The sequence below is a fragment of the Dysidea avara genome, chromosome 3 (genome assembly GCF_963678975.1).
Source record: "Dysidea avara chromosome 3, odDysAvar1.4, whole genome shotgun sequence".
Classification (NCBI taxonomy): Eukaryota; Metazoa; Porifera; class Demospongiae; order Dictyoceratida; family Dysideidae; genus Dysidea; species Dysidea avara.
In genome coordinates this window covers 44,218,550-44,241,575 of record NC_089274.1, presented here as the reverse complement: position 1 = coordinate 44,241,575, position 23,026 = coordinate 44,218,550, and the positions used below count along the sequence as shown (strand labels likewise).

The following is a 23,026-nucleotide window of genomic DNA, read 5'->3' as shown; positions in this document are numbered from 1 at the left end:
TAAAACAGCTCTGATCTAGAACTCGTCTAAGCGGTAAATAGCTCACTATCTCTTTCACCTTCTTCCACATCCATTTCATCAGGGCTCCAAACCAAAAAGTACTTGTACCTGGTAATATATAGTAAGAGTGAGACCTGTCCAACTGAATTCTCCCTTGTACTACTGAAAACAGCCGCTTACTACAGTTGTATGGATATTTAACTACCATCAAGCTTCTTCCATGGCAAGCACACAAAACAATGCCACCTGGGCTTGCACCCATAAATAGACATTTTGAATTGATAGCATATTTTCTTAACCAACGATTTGGACGGTTTGTACGTATTGCAGCTTTCAGATTGCTATACCTACTCTATGCACTTTCCAGAATTTGCATCTTGCTTGCTGCCTTGTATATAGCTTCCTCTAAGGTTTCACAATCTTTGTCGGCAAGTCTATAAGAATGCTTCACAATCTTTGCTGCTGTCAGTAATGTTTCATATGATAGCTTCATTTTAGATGGATCAAACAGTGATGTGATTATTGGTAAAACCTGTACTTTTTGTGACACTGGTACAAATGGGTCATTAAACTTATGGTGGATGGGCAGAATGTTAGAGGGGCAACCAAGCTCATTGTTCATTCTTGCATAAAAATCTTCCTGATCATTCTCCATTAGTTCTCTCAGTTCTAGATCAGAAGTATCCTTTATGCTATGCTTAAATGATTTTGGTTGCTGAATCGTTGGTCTACTTTGGGTAGGGAAAAACTCACTTCATTCATGGGAACTGGTGGAACTACCTTCTTTGCAGGCAGCCACAGATTAGGCAATGATGTACATGATTGCAGTTGTGCTGCTTCATGCATGCACTTGTATAACACATACAGCACCAACATGGTACACACTTCAGATAGTCCTGCCATACAGGTACAGTGTCCACTGATCACCTTGCCACTCTTCTTCTCCACAGCTACCCAAGTCTTGTACAACACGCCACTTTATTGCGATAGCCTCACTTCTCCTTTTATATATGCACATGTCTTTGTCCGTAATGTGCTCGTCCATCCCTCTGCAAACACCATTCTGAGGCATCTAAGCTTTTGAACATGTTAGCTGGTTTACTGTCACAAGAAGGATCATTACTGCTACATACAAGATAATTATATTCATGTAGCCCATCAATGGTAGAGATCCACAACTGAAAGTTTCATCAATGTAAGAGTCAACATGACACTTAATACCAACAAGTTTCTCTGTATAGCGTGCCTTCTCTAATTTTGGCAATGCTGAGGCATACTCAGAGAGCTCACAAAGTAACCTATCCATACTCCTTACAATCCATTTAGCAGTCTAAACAAAACCACCACTACAAGACACTACTACATGCTACAAGACCACAACACATCCAAAATGGCGGATAGTATCACAGAATCAAAAATTATGGAGTTATGTGCAAATCACAAATCCCTATAGGGGCACTTTTACTAACAAAGCTGCACTAGATAGCTTAGCCTTTTGTTTTTAACGAACTACAAAACTGACATAGACAAGCTTTGGGGCTTGTTTTTACCCATAATATGGGCACAGTGATATTATTGATAAAAGAAATCAGTTATATCATATTTATCAGGCTATAGTTATGATGGTAAATCTACATAATTATACAGACTGATTATCAAGGTATTCTCTCATATAAATGGTACCATGTAGCAGATACATGAAATTGGTGGTTTTACATAAAATTGTCTAGAACTCTGTAATTATTTGTCAGATGTTCATTAAATTCAGTACATGGATTCATCTTTACAAATCTTTTATGGAATTATGTACAGTATATATATAGACATATTAAAAATTTAAAATTTTAAAATAAGAAATAGGGATCGCTAAAAAAAGCCACGAAACAAGAAGGGATCGCTGGAGTGGTAATGTAAACCACAAATCCCTATTTTGAATATCTATAAATGCTCCATTTGAGTATAAAGAGTCAAAATAGGGATTTGTGGTTTACATTACCACCCCAGCGATCCCTTCTTGTTTCGTGGCTTTTTTTTAGCTATCCCTATTTCTTATTTTAAAATTTTAAATTTTTACTATGTCTAGTTTGTGTACTTTTTTCCAAATCCATTTATGGATTATAAGTTAATTGGCACATTATAGTGTAGCCTAAGCTAACAGAGATTCCTCAGTTCAAAAGGTTAACTCATTAACTAGATATCTTAATGTAATATTAATTTGTAATCTATGGTAAAGACTGTATTTTCATTCTGATTTGTACACGCACAAAATAATAAGGTAGGATATATTAATTCCTAGTCTACTCAGTGTTTCAGCCACCATCGTCACACTTTGTGCCATTGCTGAAAACACACTGCTATATGAGCTAGCTACCTGTCAGAAGAATTACTGATTGTGCACCTATCATACAGGAGACAGTGTTGATGACGGCACAGGAGACTTGAAGAAGAACAAGATGTCTCAGGTGTTTATTCTAACAGAAGGAAAAGAATGAAACTCTATGATACAAGTTATAAGTATGGTAACTGTTAGTGTTATAATTCCTGTAGAGTCCATTTTTTTTTAAAAAGAGAAGAACGATACATACATCAAGCATGTACATTATAGGTGTAGAGTTGTCTAGCAGAATAGGTAGTGAAGAGATAGCTATACATTGTAGCTGTAGTGCTATTATTGTAGTGATGACGCTTACAACACCTTTGTATAAATGTACGAGTTGCACGTATGAACATGCAAGGCTGCATGCAGCAGCAACCGTGTGAGTTGGTGTTAATCAAGCTAAATAGGAGGAGATGGCTAGGCTTGGCCGAAGTCTTCCTATGCTGGTGTCTGCATGTACAAATCACAATGTCACTATACTAGTGGCCAGTGGTGTAGCCAGTCTTACATGATTACCAGGGATTTGGCAGTCATACCCATGCAGGACTACTTTAAACTGGCATATTGGGTTCTAATTTCCAGGACTTAGACTGGGCTCTAGCCCTGGAAAGCCTAGGTGTAGCCTGCTAGCAGCAGTGTGTCATAAAGTGAAACACCATAGGTATAGTCAGCAAATTTAAGTCTGGTTAGCATGTGTTCATAAATACTTGCAACTGTCAATGTCACTAGCTGATCGGAGAATGTGCTAGAGTAAGAAAAGTTACAGTGACATAAGCACAGTAGCACATAATCCTCCCATATAAGACTGTCAGGTTTTAGTTGTTTATGACATGGATACCATATGGGAGTGTTGTTGATGATATGTGGTTAGACCACAAAATATTTTTAAATGGTAGGATTGTAATAAACACCCCACCCAACCTTTTCTGTGTGTGAAAAGCAGCCATAATATCAGCGCTACCATTCTTCCCCCTATAATGGACAAACAAAGCACTCACTGTGATGGCTAGGAAGAGAATAAACGGATGCCTTGCATGCACGCTTGAACGGCTTCTCGTAGCGAACACGGGAAGCTTACTAGAGATCCTATTATGGCGATCTTGTAAGGTAAAAGAGTGCTGCACAACTTCAATCTGCCATCTATTAACGTTATAAATACTATAGTCGAACAATACGCATCCCTGAGCACACAAGATCCCGTAATTTTGTTCTTCTACGGCTTCTTCCATATACAGAACAGCAGGCAATGGCGAAGAAGAACTTAGAAATTTATCGAGGTGGAGGCCGGTTAGCGATCTGTGGAGTACGGGTTAATTAATGGGTCGTGGACACGCAGAAGGACTCAGTGAGTAAGGCTGTGTAGTTTTTATCGCGAAAAAATGAAAGCCTTGGGCTGTACACGAGTGAAACAAAATAATAATAATAATATTATGAATAATAATATTATGAACAATTCGCGTAAAATTTGCAATTTTTGAATGTTTCCAAATTTCGTTTAGACCATTTTTACTGCTATATCACAATTTTTCTGAGTTCAGTGTTTGATAATAAGCCTTCTGAGGGTTGTTTTATGCTCGAGTCTGCTTTCTAAGGCTGGTTTTAGGTGACTGCTCTATTAGGATTTTCAAAAATTCCACTGCGATCCCTATTATGAACCAACTATCGTGGTTCATGATATATATACTGATAGTTATAAGCCACTTAAACAAAGAAATGCTGTATCTCAGGAATGGCTGTACTGATTCAGTGCATGCTACCTGGCTCATAACTATACTAGAAAAATAGTCCTATGTAGTATAACGGCACAACACAAAAATCATGCACTTTTTCATAAAAGCATGAAACTTTCCATATAAATATAGTACTCCCCATGACATATCATTTTGATATAGTGCCATAAGTGATTGCAGGTTTGACCTTTGGTGACTTTTATGGCCATTTGTGCCCAAAATTTGATACTTTTGTCTTTATCTCCCTGAGGCATTAATTAACTCGCTAAAACATGGTACCAATATAAAGATCTTTTTGAATGAAAAAAACTTACTTTTTAAAAAAATTAATAGGTGATTTTATTCCAAAGTTATGATCATTTATATGACTCATGAATTTTAAGATACGTAATTTACCTCCCCATGGATAATTTACACCCCAAAGGAAGGTATTTCGGAGATGACAAAAACAATCATAACTTCTTACCTATTAACTTCAACTAAAAACCAAGCAAAAAGACCTTTACATAGACAGACATCATCAAAATTCTGGACAAAATGGCCATAAAGGTCACCAAAGGTCAAATGTGGGATGGCACTATATCAAAAACATATTAAAAATTATAAATTTAAAAATAAAATCCAAACGATAAAAAGTAGTGAAATAAGAGAAGGACAATGGTAGCTATTTCAGCATAGCTCGGTAGGAAATCCCTACTTTGGCATGATGTAGCCATTATTTTGTGTTCAATGCCAAAGTAGGAATTTCCCACTGAGCTATGCTGTAATAGCTACCATTGTTCTTCTCTTGTTCCACTACATTTTATCGATTGGATCCCTACTTTATTTTTAAATTTATAATTTTTAATGTACTAGTTTGTTTAGTTTTTTTGTTAAGGCATACAGCTAGCTATAAACATGTGACTGTTCTATTAGGGTGACTGCTGTGTTAGAGTATCTCGAGGCAGCCTGCAAGATGTGCGTCTGCCAAAAAAGGGGCGTGGTTTCGATTGATTTGATCGATTATCAAGACACACGGTAGTGTGTCGTGCGGCCCAAGAAGCCGGTGCGCAACACCTGTGAGTATATTGAAAGGAAGAAAGAAAATGCAATTTTCGCACCTCCGTAGTTCTGTGCTTCCTTGATGAAACAAGATGAAGTTTGCTGTGGACATGCCCTCCAACTTCAGCACTCCACATTCCAAATTTGAGCGAAATCGCTTCAAGCGTTCCCGAGATATGCGACTTCAAAAATTGGCTTAGTTTCTTCGCCGGTTTTTTTTTCCTTCTTACTTTTCTTCCTTTTGTCGCACATTTACAATAACTGCTATAAAACACGAACGCCATATCCGATTGCCTTGAAATTTGGTACACAGAAGGGGGATATAAAGGCGCATCTTGGTACCAGCTTTGGCAGGAATACTATAAACAGTCAAAGAGTTATGAGCGATTATTCACAAAAGGCAATACCAATATGTTGTCACGCCTACAGGGTAAACCGCGTATGGGAAGAAGCTGAAAATTGGTGGGTGAATAGGTTAACTATTGAACCTCAAACCTTTAGTGGTTTGAAAGAAATCGAGCTAAAAACCAGGAAGATACAACGAAAAAACCAACAGTGTGTAACAATTACGCAATCGAGATTAGCTAATAAAAAAAAACTGCTTGCCACGCCTACCAGATAAAGCGCTTGGGGTAATGCTTTGAAAATCATTGTATAGATGGAGTAATCATCTTAGAAAGGCTCATCAATGGTGTAGAAGAATCAGAATCAAAGCCACGGAGTTGTAACACGAAATCCAACTTGGTGTAGCAAGTGCGAGATCGAGATACTCTAACAGAGCAGTCATCCTAATAGAGCAGTTACCCTGAAGAGAACTCAAGAGATCAGCTAGAAACAAGTAACCTAAATAGAGATCAGCTACAAACAAGTCACCCTGTAGAGAGATCAGCTACAAACAATTCACCCTGTAGAAAGATCAGTTAGAAGAAGTTACCTTGAGAAAGTTCAGCTACAAAGAAACCATTTTGTAAAGAGCTCAGCTGCAACTGTACAGAATTCAGCTACAAACAAATCACCCTGTAGAGAGATTAGCTAGAAGAAGTTACCTTGTACATAGTTCAGCTACAAACAAATCTCCCTGTAGAGAGATCAGCTAGAAGAAATTACCTTGTAGAGAGTTCAGCTACAAAGAAACCACCATGTAGAGAGTTCAGCTGCAAAGAAATCACCCTGTAGAAAATTCAGCCACAAACAAATTGCCCTGTAGAAAGATCAGTTAGAAGAAGTTACCTTGTAGAGAGTTCAGCTACAAAGAAACCATTCTGTAAAGAGTTCAGCTGCAAACAAATCACCTGTACAGAATTCAGCTACAAACAAATCACCCTGTAGAGAGATCAGCTAGAAGGAGCTACCTTGTAGAGAGTTCAGCTATAAACAATTCACCCTGTAGAGAGAGCATCTAGAAGAAGTCACCTTGTAGAGTGTTCAGTTACAAAGAAACCATCATGGAGATTTCTGTAATCAATATAATTATGTATTATATATATAATAATTTGTACATTTACTGATAAAATATTTAAAGTACGTCTACTTCATCTTTTCTTCTTCCTGTGGTAAAGAAAAAAAGATAGGTTAAAAAGTCCCAAAGCCAGCCATAGGCCAGCTTTGGGGTATACAAAAAGAAATGAAATCTAATCCAAAACAGCCAAGCTGTAAAAAAAGTGTGTGGCCCTTAAAAAGGCTATGGTGAAAAAAGATGTGAAATCCAAGGTGGCAGCCAAGAAATGGCTATGATGGTAGGTTAATGGTAAAAATTTTAATAACGACAATTCAGGTGAATTTTGGTGCCGCTTGGTCAATTGGCACAAAATTCACCTGAATTGTCGTTATTAAAATTTTTACCATTAACCTACCATCATAGCCATTTCTTGGCCGCCACCTTGGATTTCACATCTTTTTTCACCATAGCCTTTTTGAGGGCCGCACACTTTTTTTACAGCTTGGCTGTTTTGGATTAGATAGAGTATGTCAAGTCAGCCTTCCAAATTGAAGATGTGTGGTCACTGAAATACAGCTAGTGAAAGGGGTGTGTCATAGTGGTTTCAATCGATAGATCAATAATGCATAGAATGAAGAATGGGCGTGATCTTGTGACCTATCGTGAAGCTATCTAATACCAGTGCCTCCGTACAGTACCCTCCATCATAGATTATATCAGTAAGGAATATAATCTATTCCTCAATACAGTAGCGTAGTCTAAGCGTCTTAAATAATCTTGTGGCGTCTATTATGCTGTTTAAAGAAAGTGTTGATACGGAAAATTAATGCCTCGATATGGTTTTGTTGGATGAAGAAGACAAGCAGCCTGATTGAAGATAAAAGGAAAGACAAGGCACAGAGGGCACACACTCGTCGGAACCCCAAAAGGCACATCCCACTGGTGAGTTTGTTATTGTGGCGTAAAATGGTGGCCATGCGCTGCTTCGTTTGGGCTCTAGGCTTGCGACTGTGGTCAGTGAGTGAGGCAGTGAGGCAGTGCGTCTAAAATTCGAGTTTTGGCAATTTAAAAAAAAATTTATATCCGGCCACCTGTAAGCGTTCTGTTGTATTTAATGCTGTTTTATGTACTATATAGACTAGTACTATTCCATAAAGGTAGGTGATTTTCGTCTCGTAAGATATCTCTAGGATGATTTTTAAAGGTGGAAAATTTGGCGGCGTGCGAAAATTTCACCTGGATTCCTACTTAAACAGTACGACCGTACCGTTTGATACGTCTCATGAGGAACACTATTTATGTGGAAAGTTTAATGCTTTTATGAAAAATGCACGATTTGGCTAATTTTGGGGGCTACGCCGCTATACTAATTTGGAGAAAGGCCTGTGAAGCATCATTTGAAAGAAATATTCACCACTGACTGCATGATCTGTATGTCATGACTTTTGTGCATCTACATAAAAATTTATTTGAAAGAAGGAAAACATCATACCAATGTCATACAGAAAACATGATACCAATATCATAGAGTACAATAGTACTGTATAGTAGGGACCACAAAGGAGTTAGCGTGGCCCAAGGGATAACATCACCCAAAAACCAGCTTCAGTTTTCCCTGACGATGATGAAGCAGTATTGGTTAGGTAAAACTAAGACCAAACAAGTTTTCAGATCAACCCAAAATGTTTTCAACAAGTTGCTACGGAATTTAAAAAAAAATTATTTAACAGAATTTTCTACTGACTGACTGAGTAACAGACTGATGCCTTCAGACAAGTGTAACTTGATAACAGCTAAGGCTACAGGCTTGATTTTTTCACTGTTCAATGTCACTTCAGCCTGACAGGTGCCTTTTGGCATACTGCAATACATACAGTGCATTCTTCATGGACTTACCAGTGTCCTCCTTTGTGTCCCATTCATCTTTGCTGACAGCGAAAAGTGTAGATTGGCGGTAGCACATGATGGCTTCCCTTTGTAACAGAAATCATCCGTATTTTTCATAGTGGCTATTTTAATAGCAGAGGTGCTTTTCAGACAGTTTTGATTCGTACTGCTGTGTAACCGGTTGAGCATAGCCAACAACAAAGCGTAATGGATACTTCACTTTTCAGACAATAATTGATATAACTGGGGTACGTGGCACCATTTCTTTCTTTCGGTATGTGTGGATTGCAGAGGGGCTTTTTGAACTGTTCTTGATTCGCATAATGTGTTGAACATTGCTGACAACAAAGCGTGATGGAAACTTCACTTTTCAGACTATAATTGGGGCATGCGACGCCATTTCAGATGTGGTATGCGTGGGTTCACCAGTCATAATTTACAACAACAAAAAAGTTAACAAACAAATACACAGAAAAATTTGGAATTTTCAACTAGAGTAGAGACCAGAGTTAATAATAAGAGAGGAGAGTGTCTAACATTGTATAGTCCTGTAATAGATGATTGTGCAGAAGTTAAATGGCTTCTTTTCTGTGTAGCGTATAGGCTTCTAGTGTTTGCTTGTTTCCTTACCACAATTAGTTTAGCCGCACCGTGATGAACCCTCGAAGACTGAACCAAAGACTGAGCTGGTATGTACAGGGAACAGTGCTCCTTCGATTGAAGAATGCTCAAAGGTAAGGTAACATGGTGACGCAGTGAAAATTCGAAGCGATACTCTACCTTCAGTTCAGTGTTATTGATTTCTCAGATGCGCTCCCCCAGAGTTATCATCAACATTAACAGCCACACTTCTTTACACAACAGAGCAATGCTCTTCATGGAGAACTTGAACATCGAGTTGAACACATGCCCTTGTGTCTGGGATAGCCTTTGTGGTTAAATGCGAAAATATACTAGCTAGTCTGTATGTTACGTGGAAAGGAAACCGTTTAACTTCTGTGCAATCATCTATTACAGGACTATACGGTGTTTGACACTCTCCTCTCTTATTAGTAACTCTTGGTAGAGACCACAGCACATCGATAAAAAGTACTGAAACAAGCTGGAGTAGTGCACGATATTAAATCACAGTAAAACAATAAGAAGTGTTAAGTTATATCCCTACTGTGCATTTCCATTATGGTATCTTGAGCACAGTAGGGATATAACACTTCTTATATAATTATTGTTTTACTGTGATTTAATATCGTGCACTACTCCAGCTTGTTTCAATACTTTTTATCAATGTGCTATGGTCCCTACTCTAGATGAAAATTCCAAATTTTTCTGTGTACTTGTTAAATAGATACCATACAGTATGGTAGTTGTATTATTTTTTTAACCAGCCTTAATGGCACTTCCTTCCACCCACACACCTCTATGGAAAGAAGAAAACAGAGAAAAGCAACTTACCTACAGAAAAGACACTTAAAAGGACCTACAGAGAGCCCAGTGATTGTTGGTGAACCAGTAATCTGACTAATCTTTCACTGCAATGGAAAGATCTACTCAACTGCAGGGAGCACACCGAGGTGCTTGGAGCATAATTGAGAATCCCAAATGCACATAGGCTTGAGCCAATTATGCTTTGAAAATTGCCTATTATGCTTTTGAGCAGTGCTCAAAAATCCAGCCTAATATGCTCAAAATTATGTTCTCAAAGTCAAGGTTATGCTCGAGAGCTGACTGCTTTATTAGAGTATATCTGCATTTCCTGACTACTGTATTAGAGTAAGTGACTGCTCTATTAGAGTATCTCGATTTTATTTCCATAAAGTGTGAATAATCAGTCAAGAAATAGTAAAATAATAACACTGCAAGGTTTTGGATATGAAATGCAGTAATAATGTGCAGTGTGTTCATGCTGTGTGGTATTTTTGGCACGCACATTGCATGTTTTAATTAAAATTCTTGAAAATTGTCCTATTATGCTGGCATAATGCTTGATGCTTTTGCTAGCCTATTATGCTCGAAATTATGCCGGCATAATTGGCACAAGCCTAAATGCACATAAGAATGGTAGTATATACTAAAAAATTTTAGTAATGGCTGTGTGCATTGTCAAAATTTATTAGCATTAACATCATTGCAGCCATTTCTTGGCCACCACCTTTGATTTCACAACTTTTTTCACCCAGGCTTTTTAAGGCCACACCATTTTTTCACAGCTTGGCTGTTTTTGTGTGGATATACATAGACATTATGAAAGTATGCATGGAATTTCTTGCCCAAAAAATATCACCCTAAAACAGTCTCTGTTTTTGTTTTCCTTCACGATGGCTTGGCAATATTGATTAGCCAAGCCCATAAATGTCTTAAGATCAAACCCAAACACTTCCTCTATGAAATTTTTAAAAGAATTTCTTATATGTATATATAACTGAATTCCTGACTGACTGATGCCTATAGCCCAGCAGAATTCGACAATTTATTATTGTCTGGCACTGCATGTTCTTTCCTTTGATGATATATGCAATTGTTCACCACTTGTATTATAGTAAACAGACAAATGTAAGAAAAATAAATTAATTTATATAGGGATCATTGCAATGGGAAATTGTCTAAAGCTGCAGCTATACTAGTTCGTCATAGTAATATACAGGTTTTGCATGAATAAAGTTAGTAGGAATTAAATGTCCATTAGCATAGCTGCAGGTGTAGTGACCTCCATTGCCTTTTGTTTTTACGATCCCTATACTTGGGTGTAATTTTTCCTTATATACTCAGAAACAATCACATTTAAAAAAGCATTATAGTTGACAAGTACTAGTACTCCTTACATATGATTACTCTTTGTTTCTACCAAAATTACATTAATATTCTATAGAAAGTAACTTACCCACCAAATGGCACACATTCCAACAGCAACAATAATGACAATGAAGTCAACAGTTTCCTTATTAGAATCATCACGATGAGAGAACTTGCAATAATGTGACTTACTACAGAAATATTTATATGCCATTCCTCCATACACTGCTGCAATGATCAAGACAATTAAGGTAATGAAGATCAGGATCATCTTGATGCTGATGAAGGCCAGTTTCCACTGATAATGAACACAAACACAGTAAATGAACAATAAAGACAGTATTGGAACAATCAAAAAGTTCAAGGCTTTTTATTGTATACAATGTGTAATTGTTACTCTACCACTGACAATCAGAATTGGGATCATTGGTAACTCATTACATACAGTATTACTCATTACTATGATTACTTCTGTGCAATGTAACACACTACAGTTACATATATAATTACTTCCAGAAAAAAAGCAGTATTGCAGAACATTCTGAGGGCTGTAACTAGTAATATTATTATTTGTTCGTTGCAAGCTTTCTAGTATTAAAATTTTAAAAATGAAGTAGGGATCTATGCAATAAAAGTAGTGAAACAAGGGATGAATGATAGTATTACAACATAGCTCGGTGGAAAAGTCCCTACTTTGGCAATGAACAAAATAAAAATAGTTAAGTATAATGTGCCACTGAGCTATGCTGTAACACCATCATTCATCTCTTGTTTCACTACTTTTTATTGCATAGATCCCTACTTCATTTTTAAATTAATAATTTTTTAAATACTAGTTTGTTTAGTTTTTTGTTGTGGCACAGCTAGCTAGAGGTGTACCGATAATCGGATCGGCTATAATATCGGCCACCGAAATGGTAATTTTTACCAATATTGGTATCGGTGCAGAACAGCAGGAGGACCGATATCGCTACCGATATTTATACAGTAACAATAGTTTGTACATAAACGGATTGTGCATTGGTTTTCTATATTATTCATGTGGCTCTTTAGTGCCAGTGGCTTATTGTTCACTCTGAAACAAGCGCTACGCTACGAGAAGCCATATAAATACACACGATTCTATTATAGTGTTTGTTGCTGGAAAGCTTAATACAGTCTTTACAAATGAAGCAGTTATAGAGTACCTTGTAATAAAAAGAAGGGTCACAGGATAACCAAGGAAACTTGCTGTACCAGCTTTCTCACAAGCCATTAGAATGCGGAGTAATGCAGAAATATCCGTTTAAGTCTTCATGGGAGTATACATAAAAATGTTTGTGGGTGCCTAATTGTCTAAAATGCACAATAGAAACTCAAGTTGTATACCACCACAGGCAGAGTACAGCAATGAATACATGCATATGTTGTTGTAGGGTAGGTAAATGTACACTTTTAACTATAATGCAAATATCGGATCAACTATCGGTTATCGGCTTTTTTTGGTGGCATCAATACCGAATATCTGTACATGCCAAAAACCTATATCGGTACACCTCTACAGCTAGCTACAATGTAACTTGTATTAGTCTACTTGTATTTTCCACATCTGAAGGTATGGAAAAGGCAGATACCATCACTTATAAACATCTTGCCCATTTCCTCAGTGAGAAGTGGAGTTCCCCATATTCTGTGGTTATGGGCAGGCCTCGCTGTAGTTTGGGGTTCTCCTTGCTGCACAGTTCAGTAATGTGTATCAGAAGATCGTGTTCTAGATCCAAGCATCCCTGTGTGCCTCCAGCCATCAACCTTGCTGTTGATGAGGGGTACCTGTCTCCTTTAGAACAATGTAATAATATACTAATTTTATGTTGTGCTCTTCTTTTTCTTATAAAAATAACTATGTCTACCAGAACAATGTAACTTGTAACTGTTCTATTGTACATGACTCTTGTATTAGAGTGACTGTTGTATTAGAGTATATCTCGAGTCAGCCAAGACGTGTGCAGCTAGCTAGACCAATAAGGAGTGAAGTGATCTTGTTTATTGTTAAGTAAATAACTAGATTGTTAAGAGGTTGGGTCTCAGTACTCTTTCGCTATTAGTCTACCTAGATCTTTATTTGGTGGGCGTAGTCGCATACCTATCGCGAACCAGATCCCAATCGTGAAGTTGTAGATATCTAGCAAGTGTACCCCTTATACAGTGGCAGATCTAGATATTTCTGGGGTTTTGACAGAAACTCCCTTTTAAATTTAGCTCAGTGGCGGTATAAATACATAAAATTGTTGTACTGACAATTTGTCATAGCAAACAACTATATACCACTGTATTTCAGTAGCATGCATGCAGTTGCACTTAGCTAACACCATTTATAGCTATTAAATCCTCAGCAACTCTTCACTTTTCATCTCCCACTGCATTAAAAATGATACTACTCTAATAGAGCAATCAAAGCTACAGCTTGATTTGCCCTATAGTTAACAATATTTAAAGCATTGGATTTATTGTAATTGCTAACTAAAAATAGCCTAAAATTATGATCTCAGAGTTTCTAAAATCTCAAAAGTTTCCACAGAAATCTCATCAGATGCCTTATTCAACTATATTAGCTTTCAGAAACCCACTTTACTTTTAAAATTCCTAGATCTGCCACTGTTATAGTAGTGCTGGGATTGAAGTGCTTTTGAAATCCAGCTCTGAAATAATTCTGTAACATCTAAATATGCTGCTGAAAGAAGGCATTGATACGGAAAATTAACGCCTTATAGAAGATTTAAGTGGTGCAGAGGGCCTACACTTGTCGGAACCCCAAAAGGCACATCCCACTGGTGAGTTTGTTATTGTGTCGTAAAATGGTGACAGTGCACTGCTTCATTTAGCCTCTAGCCTTGCAACTGTGGTCAGGCAGTGAGGCAGTCTAAAATTTGAGTTTCGGTGATTTTTAAAATTTCTATATCCAGCCACCAGTAAGTGTTTTGTTATATTTAATGCTGTTTGTAAGGTGATTTTCATTGTGTAAAATGTCTCTAGGATGATTTTTGAAAGTGAAATTTTGGGCGGTGCACGAACGTTTCACCACAATCCCTACTTACCATCTGATAGGCCCCCAGCCTAAAACTACAAGTGACACAAGTAAGACACACATGAACATTTCTCTGGCATAAGTTAGCCTCAAAATTGCACTGTGTTGTAGAAATGTGGCCTCAAAAGCATTTCCCATACACTATCGCTCTTTATTCATGCCTGAAATGCCATTTCTAGTGGTATCTGGAGCCAAAATGTGAGCAATTACAATGTACATTAAAAAGAAGTATGTAGAATTATTCGTACTCTATTATCATCAATTTATTTCTAGTAATTAACAAGCCCCTGAAGGGGTAATATGTTAATACAAAATTATGTTTAAAATCTGCAAATGATCTGTAGACTGTTTCATTCAGGTATCATTCTTGTAAGCATCACAGGAGGATTGAATGTGTATATGTACCAGGATGATTTGATCTACTGATTTCAGTCTTGCAGGTAAGGGTAAAATAGCATTATAATTTCCAGATGTAATATATCCATTAAATATTTAATAGTTACACCTGTGGCCCTTGGGATTGGGCATATATATCAGGCAAACCCTTTGTGGCATTTGGGATCATGGAGATTTGGGTTTTCCTAACCAAAACAATCACCCAAAAACTAGCTTCACAACTCCATCCTGGCACCTTGGCAGTATTGGTTGAGTATAACCAAGCCCAAAAGTGTCTTCAGTATGATCCTAAACGCTTCAATAAATTGTTACAAAATTTATATTTTCTGACTGCCTGCCTGCCTGCCTGCACCTGATGCCTTCAGGCAAGCGTAACTCGATAACGGCTAAGGCTTTGGGCTTGATTTTTTCACTGTTCGACATCGCTTCGTCCTGAGACGTGCCTTTTGGCATACCGCAGTACGTACAATGGACCAGCGCTGTAAGTGGGCCAGGTAATCTGGATTATCCGGGTCATTTGGGTCTTATCCACTTCACTGAATATCTGGGTCTGACCCGGATGAGATCACATGTGACTATAAGTTAACAAGCTCAATTGTATTGGTGGAAAAGCAATTCAAACACTCAAGAAACTTACGTGGAGCCACACTCATCATTCAGGAATATGCAGGGCCGTAACCAGACTTTTATCTGGGTAGGTTCTTTTAGCAGAAAAGTGGACCTTTTATATAACATGTTTCAGATTATATTACGGTGTGCACACCCAGCATGCAAAGCATGCTGAAACTAGGGGGGTCTGGGGGGCATGCCCCCCCAGGAAATGTTTTGAAAATAGATACTAAAAGGTTGAATTTAGTGGCATTTCAGTCAATAAAAATAACAATTTTTTAGGTAAGCTGAAGACCAGCTGTATGGATGATATCTGGAAAAATATCTCTACTGCTACTGTAATTATACCATATGCACATGCATGTCTAAATATATTATCACAGTGAATAAGAATGGGAAAGATTGAGCACTCTGCCATGATCAACAGGGGCAGTGGAGCAGAACAAAGAGTGTCTTAAACAATGAAATTTACACATTGCATGGAGTTAAAGCATGGATGCTATTCGTGGGCTCTGCATGGAGGGCTTGTCCACCAAAATCTTATATTCTAATGAAAGCTCGGTTTAGACAGTCTACATGTAAATTAAGTAGCTTCTAAAAGAAAATGTAATTGCGACTGTTCTATTAGAGTGATTGGTCTATTAGAGTGGCTGACTGCTCTATTAGAGTATCTCGATCTTACATTGCATTTAATACAAGCACTGAATGAGTTACTTGGAGCACTTAATTTAGCTTCTTATTCGTGGTATGTAGTAAACTGTAGCTAATGGACTTTTCCTCCTGAGAATTTGGACTTGTATACTAAAATTGTGGACCTTTTTTCCAAGAGGGCGGTTCTTCAGAACCCCCCGAACCCTCCCTGGCTATGAGCCTGATATGCTTTGCTGTCTGTGTGGGGTATGTAGAGCCATGCCCACTTATTGAAATTGTATCAGCTGTGCTCTGTGGGCATGTGTGGCATCACCAGATCCGTGTTGCTACTTGAAATGTAGTAACTAACTTCTGGAAATTCTGTAGCTGCATGTAAACTTACGTAGAGCCACACCCACTTGATAATACATAGCTACTCACTTCTTGAAGACAATCCTTTCTATAGTGTAAAAAAATGCAGGGCTAACTAGTGGAACTTGTGGACTTTTAATCTAGCTCTTGGGGTACGCCTCTATTTTAATTAAACCGGGTCATACGCGGGTCAGATCCGGGTCCTATCCAGATTAATATCTGGGTCAGTGGGTCAAACTGGTCAACAGTACTGACCCACTTACAACGCTGCAATGGATGCATCATGGACTTTCCTTTGTTCTCCTTTGTGTCCCTTTTTGCTGACAGCCCAAAGCGTTGATTCGTGGTAGCATGATGCATGGCTTCCCTGCAGTACATTTGTAAACGGGAATCGTCCATATTTTCTGTGGTGACTGGATTGATTGCAGACAATTCTAACACTGTTCTTCATTTGTAACACTGTGTAACAGGATAGAAAAAAAAAGTAGGGAAACAAGGGAGGTCGCGCGCCTTCACTTGCAGATATACTAGTGAACATTTAATCCCTAATTCAGTCTTGGTCTTGGGTATAGACTGGATTAGGGATTAAATTTTCACTAGTATATCTGCAGGTGTAGGCAACCTCCCTTGTTTCCCTACTTTTTTCTATTACTTAAAATTCCTAATTTTTCCTTAAACTTGTAAGTAATATATTATACCAGGTCTGCTCACCTAATAGGTGAAGGAAAAGACAAACCTGCATTCACAACATGCTAGGTTTGCAAACATCGATAGTGGGTTTAAATTGTGGGCACAAAAGGAAATGATTGTAGGTTTCGCTGGTTATAGTGATACCATTTCTAACCAAATAACCTTTTTGTGGTGCCTAAAGTAACCTAAGGTGCTAAAATAATTACTTAGGATATAGGTTGAGAATGTCTCAGCAATCTTGTCATAATATATGGTTGAAATGTGCTGTGTAAAAAAAAATAATTAAAAAATTTTAAAAAACCATCCCAACATTACAAAAATGTTTATTCAGTGATGCTTAGTAACTGAACTATGTAATGCTGCCTCATTCAATTATTTTTCCTTCAAGAGAATGCTTAGCCTAACTAAACCAACCTGCAAAATTCAAACCCACAATGCAAACTTTAAGCAGTTCAATATAATGCATCAAAGAGAACTGATGCTTTGTAACTGCCTCAGTATCAAAGGCAGTTGTGGTCAGGGCTATATCATGATATCATGCACCTAGTGGTCAGGGCAATACATGAAATATAGCCTTGTGGTTTCTTTTGATCTGAGGTGTCAAAGTAGTATATAACTTGCTACTTTGTCAATAGTAATACCAATACATAATGTGTTACATTCGTGAAGCATTTGTAAGTTGACATTTCACATTAAACCTTCAATTGAGTAAGTGGTGCATATTGGAATATCAGTAAGTTTCCATACCAGTAGCTATACAAGTGATGATACATTCAATCTAGCAACAGTTCATGTATGGTAAGGCCATACCTATTTGAAAAGTTGTTGCTTGGACCTGACTGATCCAATTTTACAAGGATTTTAATTAAGAAAAGAAAAAATTAAGATTATGTGACACCTAGAATTTAATTTGTAAATACTCTAATAGAACAGTCAGTATGTAAAGTCTTGAAAAGCAACATTATCTACATGGGCATAATTCCCTTAAAACCAGTGCATAGTCTTGGCTAACATATAGCCATATACTTCAGTGTTGTCCATGACGCTATATAGATACCAACTACATTTAGGTACTTAGCTTGTAACTAGAAAGTATTTGACATGTCTGCAGACAGTGCAGTAGCTGACTTACATTATTCTTTTGAAAGATATACATTTCTGAACATAACTAGCTGTGTTTTTTCTGTCTACCGACCGACCATTTTGTTGTAAAATAATATCCAAGCAACAACTTTTCAAATAGGTATGGCCTAACTGGGTCATACACGTATACATACCAACAACATTATTCTCACAATCAATGAGCATTACTTACATCTCTCCTGTTGATATAAGCTGATGCAAGTTCAAACATCAGTATTAAAAATGCAACTATCACAGCCATGACAGACCCAGTCATGTCCAGTATGCATGTACGTCGTAGTGAAGGCCAATATGATACACATAATCCAACAGGTGTTACCTCACTGTATGCGGAATAATAGCCAATCACTTGGATGACAAGGATCGAAATGATTCCAAGAATCTAATAAGATGGTGAGGATAATTACACATAGCTAAATGGTCAGATGTATTATAATATACTGTAATTTATTGTACTTTGGGTGAAAAGATCAAAGTGAACTTTTATTTCCATATTGTACACCTGGCTGCACACTTCAAAGCTGGCAGGGTGCTGTGTTTATTTCAACTGTGCTGTTCCCTTTGATCCCAATTCAGCACGGGTAGTTGGAAAAGGCGGATACGGTCGGACGCGGACACGGACACGGACACGGACGCGGACATTTTCAAAAAGCACTTTTACATTTATGTAACAGTTATTTTTCATACCTAATGCTGTTTTTACAGCAGTCTTCGCTTCGAGACCCAGGCGTCGATCCTTTCATAGCGCTTATCCATTTATAAGCGCACGTGCGAAGGACTAGACCAGCACTCCACAGCATGCCAAAGACCATAATGGTGTTGTACACATGTTCTAAAGTCTAATACAGAGTTATATAGTTGTAGAGATTAGCTTGTATTCCCCATGCAACTTAGCTTAGCAGGCCAAATCCACAATCTTACGCCTTTTAGTATAAGGCGCAGGCGCTTATACCGAGTGTTGAGGATTTCAAGGACCTGGCCTACGAGATTAAGTTGGGACATGCTAGATTAATCTCTGTGACTCTGAATTAGATTTCTAGAGCACGTATACAACACTATAATGGTCTTTAGAGTGCTAGTCTATCCTTCGCACGTGCGCTTATAAATGGATAAGCGCTATGAAAAGATCGACGCCTGGGTCTGGAGGCGAAGACTGCTGTAAAAACAGCGTTAGGTATGAAAAATAACTGTTATATAAATGTAAAATTCTTTTTTGAAAATGTCTGTGTCCGTGTCCGCGTCCGTGTCCGCGTCCGTGTCCGACCGTACCCGCCTTTTCCAACTACCCATTCAGCACTGTTGAAACAGTAAACAAGTTGACCAAAGCATGACCAATGCCAGACACATTATCGCATTCTTTTCACCAAACCACTGCACTGTTGTGAAGCCATTCAACAATTATGACGTATCATAAACACATAGAACAATGCCATGACCTAAACACAAGTGGGCGAATTACCCTGAAAGCCGTTCTTAGCGAATGCAGTTAGCGAAGGAACAGAGCACATGGCGTTATCAACACTACAAAATGACTCCTGTCCACGTTGTAAAGCTAGGTGGAACACGATAAGTTAATTCGCTCCAGTTGCCTTCGTGGTATCGTTCCCAGCGCCACACCATGGCTTCTATAAATGCACTCTCACCCGCTAAACACGATAGCAAGCCTCTCTATAACAAAGTCATAGACTTACTCATGGGCATTAAGCCATGCAGGCCTCAACCGCAGTTCGCTACTTAACTGTCGCTCTCGGCAGCTCAAATCAATTAAAGCTACGTAGCTAGCTAACTTTAGGCCACTCCAAATAAATTCTCTGTTTCCTGTCCTGGACTCAGGCATATTTGCATGCGGGCGGGCGGTTCATTTCCATTATTTCATGGCTAGCTTTTCAAGCCTGGCACAGCCAAAAAGGCTGCATTAAAACATGCTTAAGCTTGTTCCTTCCTTTGTAAGTTGCAAAAATAGCATAAACGTGAAGTTTGTGGTGACTTGATAGCACTGCTGACACGTGAGCTGACGCTGTTTCAAGATAGCTTTTACTGAGCATATCAGTATGCAAGAATAACCGGGAAATAATGGAAGAATACGGAATAATGGAATATTTAGAGCTAGCAGTAACTAGATGCGGGCGGTGGACGGGAAACAGAGAATTTATTTGGAGTGGCCTTATCATGCTGGTGCTCTGACGCTGGTGCAGTATGAAAGAGTATGAATAAATAACTAAATACACACTGAATACACACGGTCTCGAACTTACGCGGATAGGCACTCATCTCCTGCTACTTGGCGCAGTGGCGGATCTAGGAATTTATAAAGGGGGTTTCCAGTTTAGAAGGTGGAGATATATATTGACATGAGATACGCAAACGTTTGCACTACATCGTCTGGTTTGGTAAGGTGAGACCAAAAAAAAAAAAAAAAAAAAAAAAAAAAAAAAAAAAGGTCACAGCCTAGTAATAGTACATAAAATATATTAAAAACTTCCTACACACTACTTTAGTAGCTACTGTGACTGCTCTAATTACAGTATCTCGATCGAGACGCACGCCGCGATAATTAAAACATTTAATTGTTACGCAATCATTTTTCAAAGGGGGTTTCCGTGGAAACCAATGAAACCCCCCTGGATCCGCCACTGTGGCGTCACCCCCACTCTTCGCAGCCACTACTTTAGTACAATAAACCAGTTAAAGCACCGCCACTGCTCGTGCAATATGGAAAAAATAGCACTCGGGCATGGTCTCGAACCTAATACAGCACTCGGCTTCGCCTCGTGCTGTATTAGTCTCTCGCCCACGCCCTCATGCTATTTTTTCCATATTGCACTCGCGGCGGTGCTTTAACTAGTATATACAGGTACATTAATGACATCTATTAAGCATATCAAATGCATCTCACAACTATAGTTGATTCATTCTCACCTGAGCCTAGGTCCTCCTATAATATACCATAGATAGTATATAAAAACCTGGTTTTTATATACTATCTATGAGTATACAGAGGTTCTAATAGTTTAAAGCAGAAGTCACGTGCAGTAAGTATAGTTTGAAATTCTCGAATCGATTTGATTGGTCAAAATTTTGTGCATGTGATTTCGCTTGTTATTGTTGTTGTGCAAAAACTATTAGAACCTCTGTAATATGGGCTGGAGCATTTTGTCACAAGACTGAAGTATGCACATGCTTGCTATGCTCATTTCATGTTATCATACAGTCATGTAGTTGTAAAGAACTGTTATGACTTCTTTCAACATCAAAGTAGGGATCATCTTAAAAATTTCGCATACCGCCCAAAATTCCACTATTGAATATCATCCTAGAGACATCTTACGGAATGAAAATCACGTCTACTACTACTGATGGAATAGTACTAGTCTATATAATAAATAACAAGTAACTGAAACAAGCTGGAGTACTGAACAATATTAAATCACAGTAAAGTAATAAGAAGTGTTATATCCCTACCGGCTGTGCTAAAGATACCATAATGGAAAAGCACAGTAGGGATATGACATTTTATAACATTTCTGATTGTTTTACTATCGTGCACTACTCCAGTTCTTTTTATCAAATGTGTTATGGTCCCTACTCTAGCTGAAAATTCCAAACTTTTTGTGTACTTGTGTGTTAATTTTTTTGTAAATAAAATTATTGTGACTGGTGAACCCATGCATACCCATCAAAGAAAGAAATGGCACTGTACACTCCAGCTATCAATTATTGTCTAAAAAGTGAAGTATCCATTATACTTCGTTGTCATCTATGTTCAACCCGTTACACAGTATTACAAATCAATAACTACTGTTTGAAAAGCACCTCTGCAATCAAAGTAGCCACTACGAAAAATACGGACGACTTCTGTTACAAAGGGAAGCCATCATGTGCTACTGCCAAATCGACACTTTTTGCTATCAGCAGAGATGAATGGGACACAAAGGAGGACACTAGTAAGTCCATGAAGAATGCACTGTATGTTCTGTGGTATGCCAAAAGGTACCTCTCAGGCTGAAGCGATGTCAAACAGTGAAAAAATCAAGCCAGTAGCTTTAGCTGTTATTGAGTTACGCTTGTCTGAAGGCATCAGTCAGTCAGTCAGGCAGTTAGTCAGTAGAAATATCCATTTAATAATTTTTTTTAAATTCCATAGTAATTTGTTGAAAGTATTTCAGGGCGATCTGAAGGCTTGTTTGGTCTTAGTTTTACCTAACCAATATTGCCTCATTGTCATCAGAGAAAACTGAGGCTGGTTTTTGGGTGATGTCTTTTCGTGGGCCATGCCCACACCTTTGTGGTTCCTACTATACAGCACTATCATACTGTATGATACAGCATTATAATATAACAAAATGCAAGTGGCTGGAAATAGATTGTTTTAACTTGAATTTTTTCCTGGACTGCCCTTGTCACCACCCCCAGCATCAATTGGCATTTTACTCTCACTGCCTGACTGCCTGACTACAGTCGCAAAGCTAGAGACCAAACGAAGCAGCGCATGGTCGGCCACCATTTTACACCACAATAACAAACTCACCAGTGGAATGTGCCTTTTGGGGTTCTAACAAGTGTAGGCCCACTGTGCCTTGTCTTTTCTTTTATCTTCAATCAAATCAGGCAACTTATCTCATTTCTTCTTCATCCAACAAAACATATCAAGGCATTAATTTCCATACCAGCACTTTCTTTCAGTAGCATATTTAGACGCCACAGAATTATTTCAGAGCTGGATTTCAGAAGCACTTCAGTCCTTGCACTACTGTAAGAGGTACACTAGCTAGATGTCTGCATCCGCAAGTGGGATCCCGTTCATGATAGGTTTGAGACCACACCCATCAAATAAAATCTATGTGGATTAATAGTGATAG

The 23,026-nt window shown here is 38.2% G+C and overlaps 1 protein-coding gene across 1 annotated transcript in view; it reads right to left on the bottom strand.

Moving 5' to 3' along the window:
• The window catches only part of LOC136251172 (uncharacterized), a 39,010-nt gene that overhangs the window by 12,390 nt on the left and 3,594 nt on the right, over nucleotides 1-23,026 (bottom strand). Inside the window, exons 2-3 of the mRNA XM_066043565.1 lie at nucleotides 18,340-18,549; nucleotides 11,352-11,561 (exon numbers count right to left, since the gene is read on the bottom strand). Of these exons, the coding sequence (XP_065899637.1) occupies nucleotides 11,352-11,561; nucleotides 18,340-18,549 (420 nt within the window). The remainder of the gene's footprint in view (nucleotides 1-11,351; nucleotides 11,562-18,339; nucleotides 18,550-23,026) is intronic.